Source organism: Hippoglossus hippoglossus, chromosome 10, assembly GCF_009819705.1.
Source record: "Hippoglossus hippoglossus isolate fHipHip1 chromosome 10, fHipHip1.pri, whole genome shotgun sequence".
Taxonomy (NCBI): domain Eukaryota; kingdom Metazoa; phylum Chordata; class Actinopteri; order Pleuronectiformes; family Pleuronectidae; genus Hippoglossus; species Hippoglossus hippoglossus.
The window spans coordinates 8002309-8014403 of NC_047160.1; the positions used below are offsets into that span (position 1 = coordinate 8002309).

Sequence of the window (12095 nt, forward strand, 5' to 3'; positions counted from 1 at the left end):
GACCGCTGGTTAATTCATGTTCTTGACAGGCTGTGTTTCAGTTACTATTTCAACTTGAAGGTAGACAACAGAAACAGACCTGGTCTTGTTCTCCCATTACAATTACACTGATCATAGTGTATAAAATCAGTAGTTTTACTTTAAAGCCATTACATGTTTTTTTCTGATTTAAAAAATATTCTAAGCATGACAGATTCTCACAACAATGTGCCTGCATGATTCTGTTATGAATGAACCAGAGAGGCCCTTCAGGCCTATTGGCTCACACCTTTTAGTTGCTCTGAAGTGAAGGAGAAACACATTTGGTGAGGCTCCCTTTCACTTTTTATGGTCCAAACCGAAACATTTTACCTGAGGATCCGAGAGTGTTGATCTTTAAAGAGCAGAGAACAAAGCTGGCGATACTCTTTATTCTTGACACTGTCAACTACGTCCATGAAAAGTCCAAAATCTACACTGCTTCTGCCTGCATTGTAATATTTTCTCTACCTCTCCTATTGGTTCATCCTGAATATGTAAACCTTGTGTTTCAGTTTTTTTGTTTTTTTGTTTTTTTTACAAAAGATTGAGTAGTTTACTAAAAAAGCTGTACACTGCAGTTTGAAGCAAACAGAACAAACAGAAGTAGGAGATATAGTAAATGAACCAGATTTGAAGATTTAGCAGACGGACAGTGTGCATAACTGAAAATACTCCTATATTCATTATCATGAATGAACATGAGTAAGAGCATTAGTCTGATATGTTTTAGCAGCATTTTTGGATAACTAAGGTCATGTCACATCAGAGACTACAGTATATTGAAGCTATCTGGCTTTGGATGCACTATGTGTTATTAGTTTTATCTTAGCTTTTGCCTTTTCATGATTTTTTGGGAGTAAAACAACTGCAGATGTCACAAACATTATCTCCAAAAACTGGCTCTGGAAGTTAAGTAAATGTTTTACTTTAATTTATCTTTTAAATGATCTGTTGTTTATTCACTTGCAGTTTTATTCAGGTTTTAATCTTTAATCGATTTTTATTTCAGTTAATCAATAGAGATACGTGTTGATTAGTCATATTTGCAGAAGCCACGATAGTTGCTGTGAAATACTTTGACACTGATTTGATACTGGTTGTAGCAGACAGTGTTCAGCTGGAACTCTTTTTTTCATTTGGCAGGTAAGATTTCCTTCTTTCGTATCCAGACATCACGGCAGCAGCTAAATGAGCCTATAAGCTCACGTTTCTCTCAATGATAGTTGATTGGAGGAGAGGATCTGGATGCGTTTCAACAGCAAATCAAGGGTCAAGATGTGACAGTGTTGGCAGACACAGTCAATTAACTGCTACAGGTGGCGAGGGATGTCATCGTCATCATCATCATCATCATCATCATCATCATCATCATTGTCTCACTGACTCTCCCCTGAATCCCAGAGCCGTTAAAGAAGCAGAAGCCATGGACGGACATTGGTCCTGCACAGAGGATTCCTGCAGTGGTTTAGAAAGTCTGAGAGGCGTGGTGTACCTCACACAGCTGTACCCTCAGGACAGGGACGAGACGGGAGGTTATGAGCAGCAGATGTGACAGGATACACACACACACACACTGTGGAGCTGATGACATTTCAGGGTCAAAGGAATTTGTCACTCTGTAATTGGTTGTTGTAAAAAGCTTCGACCGCTTCTCTTTGTTCTCTTTCTGCTCCCAAGTCTTCTTACATAACTTTCTTCCACGTCCACTCAGGATGTTTCACCACTGTCTGTTTACAGTCGAGGCAGTCAATAACAAAATCAGTAAATAACACAAAGCTCATACGCTACTTGAAATCCCTTCAACAGATGAGGTTTTCAGGATCCAATTTTAGACACAGTTACCGCACCATTGTCTCAGTGTAAACTGTGTATTCCAGATGAGCCTTCATTCAAGTGCAGTATAGAGAAATCACATCCCATTAGTGCCACAACACACTAAGTGTGTGCAGCGTTCTTGATTCAAACACTCCACATATGTCACAGTGGACGGGTGGTGGAAGTTTGACATTTGGCAGTGAGTGGGCATCCGCTCCGGCAGCCCTGTATGCCCAGAATAACCATCACACAAACACACACACACAGAGACACACACACAAACTGCCCAGCATCAGAATCCAACATAAAACAAACCATCATTGGGCCCGTCATATCCACTCAGCACTGAGTTACAGGCAGACAGGCCTGTTTATAAACACACACACACACACACACACACACGCGTGCACACACACACACACACACACACACACACACACACACACACACACACACACACACATACACACATACAGTAACCATGAATCTACGGCTGGTCATGATTACTCTTTGGGCACCAGCTTGCAGCAGCTACACACACACACACACACACACGCACACACGCACATGCACACGCACACGCACACGCACACACACACACACGCACACGCACACGCACACACACACACACACACCACAGTGTCATCAAGTCATACAGTGAAAAACAAATTATGCAGAGAATAAACAGTAAACAGTAATTATATTTATTGAAATAGAGGTAAATACCAAGTTAAGTCATAAAAAACATATTTTATAAACAGCAGAATTTTCCTTTAAACCGAAGGAAGTTAAATTTATCCTGATTCTGAATGTGTTTGACTTGAATCAGTTTAATGTTAATGGTGATGTGCATTTAAAGGCCTATACCACTAACTTTCAATTGCAAACCAATTATTCGTAATTGCTTATTAATTAGCTCGTGGATACGCAAATCAGCAGCATGCAAGCACGAGCCTGGAGGAGCCCAATGATCGGAAACCCTAATTGCAGCTGGTCATCAAACTTCCGGCTTAATGGAAACCTGAGGCCCGTGCTAAATTGGATTTGAGTCTCGCTTCCGCCAAGCGTGCGTATTGTGCGTAATAAGAGGAAACATGTGTGCCAAACATTCTTGGATGTAACATATTTCTTTTGGGATACCGGATAGAAAATGATAAAACAACCATTTGGAGCTTCCTGTTGTGTTTAGCAGAGCAAAGGCGAGGCCAGTTCGCGCCCATCATCACTCGGCTGACATCCCATAATCCCGTGACGAAGATTTATGAGCTGACTGCTGAAGGCGACGTGGAAAAATAGTCTCTCCAACGTGTGTGGAGAGGAAACTATATGCAGGCTATTTCTATCACTTTCTTCTGTCTTATATTTCAACAGGAGACAGCACCATGGACTGGCGCGCACGAAGACGCACAGTGCGCCGCTATTTCGGGTGCGTTTCCCTCCCACTGCGCCATGATGCACTTTACTACAGTACTGAAAGAAAACGACAAGTAAAGAAGGATAAACACAAATCCAGGCCGTGGACCTGAAACAGGTTATGATGACATGAGAACATGTGATTCCGGTTGGTCATAGTTCTCCATTTCCAGGCTGTTGTCAGAGATTTCCATCACCCACCAAACCAACCGTGCCGTAAACACAGCCCTCATTTGTTTTCTCCTCACAGCAATTATATCATGTGATTAAAAAACATTTTAAATAGAGCCTTTCGATGACTTGTATTTGTGTAAAGCGGATCCATTTCATGTCGAGCAGTAATGTAATAATCCCGAGCTGTCATTACTGCCCAGTTCCCCCCTCCAAGTGCGCCAAACTCCATCTGATCTCCGCACTTATGAAATCCAGACTGGCGCACACCCTCAGTGGGCACCGCAAAAAGAAAGAGAGAAAGAAAAAAGAAAAGATCCCACTTCTATGCCGGAGGAGCGAGAGACAAGCGTGTGCTTTAAGGAAAAGCCTGCAAATTAATATAGGAAATGTTAGCTTCAACAGCAACGCAGCGAGTTTGGTGGAGATATTTTACTTTCTCCAGATGGTCTGAATTAACAGACTTAAATATTTGTGCCTCGATTCCCCCTCTGGTGCTCTGAAATGTTCATTGTATTTATCTATGCGCTGTCCAAATGGAGGGAAGCATCATGGGAAACAATCAGGCAGATTGTTTCTGCAAAAGAGTGGCCTAAGAGAAAACGTGCTTTAAATACACAAATTCACTCAGTTCGTTGAATTCATATAAATTCATTCATTTTCTTCCACACGTTTGGGAAGGAATTGGTTGGAGTTGCATAATATTACAAAGAGGAACGAACCTAAAATAAAAACAACCTTTGTGCAGGTCACCTCATCACATGGTGCTGGTTGTCCTACACGCGTAAAAGCCACTGGGATCGAGCAAAACATATATTTTTATTGAATATTTATCAAATCTCAATGAATAATGTATTCGATAATTTAACTTTTTTATTTTCTTTCAAATTAACGCGATTCACTTGTGTTTAATCAGCTGTCACCTGTGGATACTGATAAGTCATTTGCGGTGCTTCTAACCTCTGATATGATTAAAGTAAAATAACTTGATGACTTTAGCCTGAGTATATTTTAACTCATGTAGTGAGACTGTTTTCTTATTCGTTTCAAGACAATCAGATTTTAAGGTCGAGGTAAGGATGGATAATTTGGAGGATGGATTTTTTCTTTTTTCTGCAGCGCAGGCCCATGTGCAGGAATGCATGCTGCGCTTTTCCCTCCCTCTCTGTGACGCGCAGAGGGGAACCAGAGGAACAAGCCTTCTACCAAACAGAGAGGAAAGGGGAGACACAGGAACGGATAAAGGGGAAGAGAGGGAAATATTGTGGTGAAGGGGAGAGGCGTGCCAGTAATCAAGGATTTTGGATGAAGGTGCGCGTCTTGGAGAACGCATGGGAACGCACCGGATCAATTACGCAGCGTCACGGAGAAGAGTGGCTCCCTTAGGTGCTGCTGCTGCCTGGTCTGTCCCGTCCTGCCCTGAATGAGCTGCAGGGACACCGAGCTTACAGTGCGGGACGAAATCAAAGTTCAGACGGATAAAAGGGTTCGCAGAGCGACGGGATCTTCCGCCAAGATGCAGGGTCTGAGCTCCCGGGCTCACGCGTTCTCGGTGGAGGCGCTGGTGGGGAAGCCCTGCAAGAGGAGGAAAGTGTCGGAGGGACACGAGTCAAGTTCGGCTGCAGACACCGGCGACGACGGGAGCATCTGCACCGGTGAGACAGAAGGAAACTCGTGCCGGATTTTTAGAGATCATCTAAAGCTGCGTTTGCATCCATTCATTTTACGCACAAGATGAAACAATACAACGCACGACCACAGACCTATATTTTGCAATCAAATAATTTTCAAATTAGCCAATCTTTTGTATTTACCAATTAAAAGACAAAATGATATAATTAAATCATAGAAAGATTTGTAAATGCTCTCCAATGTAGTTGCTGAAACGATTCTTTTTTCCCTTTTTAAAAAAACAGTATTTGGGTAATATCGACAACCTATTAGGATCGAAACGTTAAATAAACTGCATCAAATCATCAGTGATTTTATAAAACAAAATGCATGAATTACTTCTTCTCATTTTCTCTACATCTCACTCACTCACATCTCATTTCTTTGAACCTTTCACCTCAGGCCTGCATGGGTGTCCAGTCAGTCAGACGAAGAAAGCAGGTTCAACGCTCAAGCGACGGCCAGAGGAGACCTCATGTGAGCCGCAGAGACAGACTGCCGGGTCCGGGCCCGAGGAGGCTGACCCGGACAGAGCGGAGAACAAGCCGAAGGAGGGCAGCTGCCTGGCGGACAGAGAGGTCCGGGTCGAGCTGCAGGGCTCCGAGCTGTGGAAGAGATTCTACGAGATCGGCACCGAGATGATCATCACCAAAGCTGGAAGGTCTGGTCAAGAGAAAACTGGGTTCACACTGAACTGATGTCCACAGATTAGAGAAAACTTCTTAAGCTTTTAGGTTTTCTTTCCTTTTCTTCTTCTTGTTCTTCTTCAGCGCTCCAAATTATTTTACCCTATATCCAGGGAGCGAGAGTAGAAATAACCTTGTCACAAAAATTACTGGGCCCATTCATACAGGCTTATGATAATTATCTAAAATGTCTTAAACTGTCACTGACATTTTCTTATATTTTTTTAATTAGATTATATATATACGATATTTTTATTATTATTATTTTTTATATATGATTTCTTCACCTACTATTTATCAATATATAACAGCAGGCCCCAGACTCGAGGGCCTCGCCGCTTAGACCACTGTGACCTTTAAGTCATTTATTTGCCATGCGTTATGATTACATGTGTTCTAGTGTGTGTCATATATGAAACAGTAGACAGAGTGGTTATGAGATGTGATATGATATTTACTACATGTGGACACAGGTGCTTGTGTGAAGCGGCTCTGAAGGCGCAGACAGCGCAGTGAGCAAGCGGCTGAACTTTCTGCTTTACTGAGCACATGAACATTTAACACACAGGCTTTTGGAGACCTGAGATGTGTTTCGTGTCCTATTTGTCTTGAGAGTGTGGCATTTTAAAAAGTGCGTTGTGGCCTACAGAAAGAACAGAGCACATGATGGGTTCTGAGACAAATTCCTGTCCTTTGTTAAAAATAAGGTTATTACATTTTGTCAAACTTAATTAAACTCTATTTTCCAGGGACCATTAGAAATTGAAGCTATATTACCCCATACCGGACTATTAATTACATAATGAAATCTTGTGACATGCATGGGAGATATTCTAGTTCGATTACATTAACTTTATCTTTCCGTTTCAAAGGAATTCATTTGTGGTCTGATAGGTAGCCGCATGTGCGTCCCCGTCTGTGGTTTTTCTCAAGCAATGAGTTATTGGGACATAACCACTCGCTGAAATCTAGCTTCCGTTTATTCAATTACCGCGAACACACGCTATAAATCTCGGCAGCGAAGATGCCCTGATGGCCCCTCGAGGTCCCTGAACCTTCCCTTGAACTTGGCCACTGCGCGCAGCAAAGTTTCTGCCCTCGGGTTTTAACCTGACCAGTTTCTGACTCGGTTTGCGATGTGAAAAGTGTGTTCAGCCCACTTCTACTAATTTAACAGAAGATTTCAAAACAAAAAGAATATAATTAATTGAAACACGTCATCATTTAAATTAAGCTCCAGCTCTTCTCCCTCTCATCCCTTTAGGAGGATGTTTCCCTCGGTGCGCGTAAAAGTGCGCAATCTGGACCCGTGCCAGCAGTATTACATCGCGATGGACGTCATGCCCGTGGACTCCAAACGCTACAGGTGTGTATATTTAATTATCCTATCTCGTTGTACATATAACTGTACATTTACATGAATGCCTATTCCCCTGCAGGTATGTGTACCACAGCTCGCAGTGGATGGTGGCTGGAAACACGGACCACTCCTGCATCTCTCCCCGGCTCTACGTGCACCCGGACTCGCCGTGCGCAGGAGAGACGTGGATGCGTCAGGTCATCAGCTTCGACCGGGTCAAACTCACCAACAATGAGATGGACGATAAAGGACATGTAGGTAACACATCTGAGCACATGATGCTTACTCGTTTCTGTCCAGCAGAAAATACTTAAGGGCTGTAGTAGGCCCACAGGTGAGACATGGGTTTAAAAAAACACTGTTTAAAATTTAGATTCAACAAGTTAAATATATTTCTGATAATCTGAGTGCCATTGGGTTCACATAAGAAGATAACTAATCACTTAATGGTATGGTAGAGCACCAGAGTCTGACACAGTCCTGCTCAGATCGCTGTCAGATCTGAAACTGTGTTGGATGATTCTTTAGGAAGGAAAGTCTGTATGTCTTTCAGGGATAAAGGAAGTGGAAATCCCTCTCTGCTCAACAACCTCCTGTAAAAGTTCACTCATGGGCAGATGTGAAAGATGTGGTGACTGAGGGGCTGAAGGAGGCTTTTGACTTGATCCTCCTGTTTATAAAACCACCACTGAACATAGATCGTACTGTGTGTGGAGGATTCGTTTTATACGATGAAGGAATGTAGAGACAGTGTTTGTTCTGTGGAGCTGAAACCTGCTTCACTAAAACAGCCTGACAACCCATCATGTTGTTGTGGTCAGTTCAGATCATGGAAACTGACTTCGTCAACTCATTTTGGATTTAAACAATTATAGAGAAGAGTTTTGAAACCTTTTTGAAACTGACAGATATTGATACAGTTTATAATTAGCATATATATATATATATATACATTAATTGTACAAATGTATTAATTTTAACAAATTAGAATAATGATAACGCACTACAGAACTACGTTATTTTTATTTATTTATTTAAATACATTGACACATTATTTATTTTTAATTATGTTCTTTTGCTGTCATCGGTTGCCTCAGGCAAACCTGATCGTTTAGTTTATATAGTAAAGTCAACCTCAAATCATGTTATTTTCTATTAAATTGATATTTCTCATGAATATGTTATGTGAATGGCATTTGATGGCTTTTGTTGATTTAATTGTTAAATAGCACATTTCAGTTCTTGCTGTAGTTGTACTCAATAGCTGAGGTTATGTTATTAAGCAGCATATTATTTTGTTTTCACTGATCACACTGTGTGTAGTTATATTTGTAATATGCTATGTTGCATTAGGCCTATCACTTTTCAGATTTAATAACAGTAGAAACTTAATAACAGGCGTTTCCCCATATTTGTTGTCCTTATATCTTTAAAATGATTTGAAACTTACCCTTTTTCCAAAATTGACAAACAAACATTAAACAATAAAGACATTATTATCAAACTTTTAAAGCAAAATGCCAAATATTCTCAGTTTTTCAGCCTCTCAACTATCAGGATTTTGCTTTATTTGTTTAATGCAGTAAAGTGCTGTATTAAAGTAAAGTCTGTGCTTAGCCATTTGACGACATCACATAGTTTTGCTGTAGGATATCACATTTTATAGATCAAATGACTGATTGAAAAATACAATCTTCAGACTCACTGATGATATAAACAATTGTTGGCTGGAGACCTTTTAGATTTGTCCCTGCATCTCTTCTTTCAGATGTTGACATAATAGAGGCCCAACAGACAGAATTTTAAATATCATTTTCCTCTCCCGATGCAGATTATTCTTCAGTCGATGCATAAGTACAAGCCCCGGGTGCACATCATCCGGCACGACCCTCGGATGGACTTGTCTCAGATCCAGTCGCTGCCTGCTGAAGGAGTGCACAGCTTCTCATTCCCGGAGACCGAGTTCACCACGGTCACGGCCTATCAGAACCAACAGGTAACACTCACTGGAACAGGATCATCCTGCAAAATAGTAAAATGCTGGGGTTGAGAAACTGGGTGCACTGAGGACATATTTGTTCAGAAGTTTACTGTAAACAACTGAACTTTTGTAGACGCAAATAAAAATAGTTGACTGAGTGTTTGATTTTGCTCATTTACATTCTTAATTCTTTATGTCGCAAAAAATATATTCAAAAAGCAGATGTTAGGTCTCAGTCATCGACTTAGTAGTCACCATGATGATCCAGTCAACAGCTCAGGGACCTTTGACCTCTCATAAAAATGTTTTAATCTCCACATCGTGAAGATGAGGAGGCCCACTCCCTTGTGGTCTCAACCAGATCATAAATTGCAGGGTCCTGATTTTCAGCGGGGTCAGTTGTTCAGTGAGGGCGTGTGTGTTCCCGTGCAGGGGAGCTGACCCCAGTGTTGGCCGCCATTCCTCCTGTAACGGAGCCATCCGCGGGGACTGCCAGCTCTTTTCATCAGGGCCCAGTTTACGATCAGCGAACTTATTATTACAGAAACTCAGTAACAAGCTGCGACTGGGCCGACTGCTGAATTCCAAACCCTGTAAAAGCACCATATAAAACTGTACAACCCTCGAACGCCCTTCTCCAAGAACCCTGTTTGACATGGCTGATGGCCCTGCTGGGTGCTGCTGGGAGATGCAGTCCCAGAGGGAGAGCTCTGCTACCCTCTACGCTGCAGTAAAGCTGAGCTCATTGTTAGCTTAACGTGTCACTGTTTGACACCTCCACTCTTCTAACTCCATGTCTGTTCTTCTCTCACGGGCCAGATCACAAAACTGAAGATCGACAGGAACCCGTTCGCCAAGGGCTTCAGAGATCCAGGGAGGAACAGGTACAGAAAACCTCAGCCTAACACTTACTTTAGCACAGAAAGAATTCCACTAAAGGACCCGAGAGGGATTTAGGGTTCAGCCACTGAAACCTGATGCCACATAAACCCTTCAAATGAAGTTGAAGTGCGTCGTGCAGGATTTCACACCTCTCCGAACCAATATTTAAAAACCTGGAATAACATTTTCAAGTGTTTTTACAGTATATGCTGTATGTGTGTGTGTTTACAGAGGGGTGTTGGATGGCTTATTGGAGTCATATCCCTGGAGAAGCCCTCTCAGCTTGGACTTCAAACCCTTTACCATACAGCTCCAAGGTGCTGTGCTGCAGCTCTTATACATTCTCAGGTTTTTTTTGTGTGTGTATCTGTGATTCATGTTTCTGATTTATGCTTCTACAGGAAGCTCAGGGTCGCTGACCAGTGGTGTGAAGAGCCTCTTCCCTCACCCCTCATCTCCGACCCTTCACCCGTTCGCCGTCTCTTCGCTCTCCTGCCAGGACTCCGCTCTCCACGCCCTTGCTCTCCCCCTCTATGGCAAGACCTCCATCACCTTGCCCGGCGGCACCTCCCCACTGCACAGCAGAGCCTTCGCCTCCCTGGGAGCAGACAGACTGAGGGGCTTGCCCCCGTCGTCTCCGCTCGCAGACCTCCCGCTCTTTTCGGCCCTGCAGGGAAAGAAACTTCCCCACTACAGGGACCACTGTCTTCACGGATCTGCTGGGAGCTCCCCCTGTCTCATCCCCCTCCACAGCCCCCTCAACCCTCAGGGGCCTTCCCTCCTGCCGCATCTCTCTGACACTGCAGGCCCCTACTGCCTTTACCGCTACAGCTTCCCCCTGAGCCCCCAACTCGCAGCTATATCCCGGCACGCCAAGCTCGCCGAGGACACCACAGACTGTCTGCTGCGCCAGTCTCCATGGCACCCGACCACCAACCACTGCCTCTGACAGCTGGACCGCACTTGCAGACTCTGGCCCATTGAGAATGAGAAGCCAAAGCTTATTGCAACAAACTGGAGAGGGCTCCGTCTCTTTGTGCAAGACTCTAAGGACCAACAAACAGAGAACTCTGGGGGAGTTTTTGCATTTATAAACTAATTTGTACAGAGTGTTGGATTCAACAGCACAAAAACTGGTCCTGAAGCAGATTGTGAGCGGCTCTTCTCCAAAGCACCAACAGTGGACTAAATGTAGGCAGGATGTCGATTTTTATTTGCGACAGAAAACACAGTGTCTTAACGGCGCAGAAGAACCTCTGCTGCCTTAACTTCTTCATATGCCGTAAAGAGCATCAGTAATAGGACCTTACCTGAGGTATGTAATATAATGAGAATGACTGTTAAACTGACCATAAGTGCCCATTAAAATAAATATTTTTCATATTTTTTGTTCAGATCATACACCGGCATTCAAAACGTTCTTTTCTCATACACATACCATATGTGTACACAAAGTGAAACAGGAAACTTGTTTTACTGATCTGAATATATAGTATATGGCAAAGTAAACAAATACACACACAAGTGCTATTGAGTGACAGATGGTGCTTTGTAATAAGATGAGATGAATATCTCCCCAATGATGGAAAAGACATTATGTTGCAATAATCAAGTGGTATTCACTGGAACTGAACAAAAGCGTGTTTTGAGTTCTTTCGAGCCCCGAGCTCGGATGAATCCCAGTGTCAGACTTGGCCACCCCTGACTAATAACATGAGCTCATCAGGTCTTTTTGTGATTTTTAGGGGAAGAACAACAGCTGCCAGGATTCAGGCAGCCAGTTTCCATTCCTGTACTTTATTACCAATAATAGGACTAATCAGGGACGCATGGAGGTGAAACGGTTATTCTGTAGAGGCTTTTATTAGCCACAGTCTGTAACAGGACTGGGACAAGGCTCCTTGCAGTCTGAGATGGACTAAAAGCAGTCGTGTCATCATTGTTGTAGCTTCGTTCCAGGATCAACAGTAAATCAATACTGCTGAGTGAAGAGCTGACTTTCGGAGTCATGTGGACGGCTGTCAGAAAATTCTAGTGTGGCATGAGGAACAGGGAGTCGGTGCCGGATGAAAACCCCTCACTACTGTGGGCCAAC

General features: G+C 43.0%; 1 protein-coding gene across 1 annotated transcript; it reads left to right on the forward strand.

The window, feature by feature from the left end:
* The first annotated feature begins 4791 nt into the window (after positions 1-4791).
* tbx22 (T-box transcription factor 22) lies at positions 4792-11396 on the forward strand. The gene is made up of 8 exons (XM_034597259.1): positions 4792-5094; positions 5516-5752; positions 7042-7143; positions 7217-7391; positions 8969-9133; positions 9938-10002; positions 10232-10317; positions 10402-11396. The coding sequence occupies exons 1-8, from the start codon at positions 4844-4846 to the stop codon at positions 10947-10949; spliced, it is 1629 nt and encodes a 542-aa protein (XP_034453150.1). The 5' UTR covers positions 4792-4843; the 3' UTR covers positions 10950-11396.
* The last annotated feature ends 699 nt before the right edge of the window (positions 11397-12095 follow it).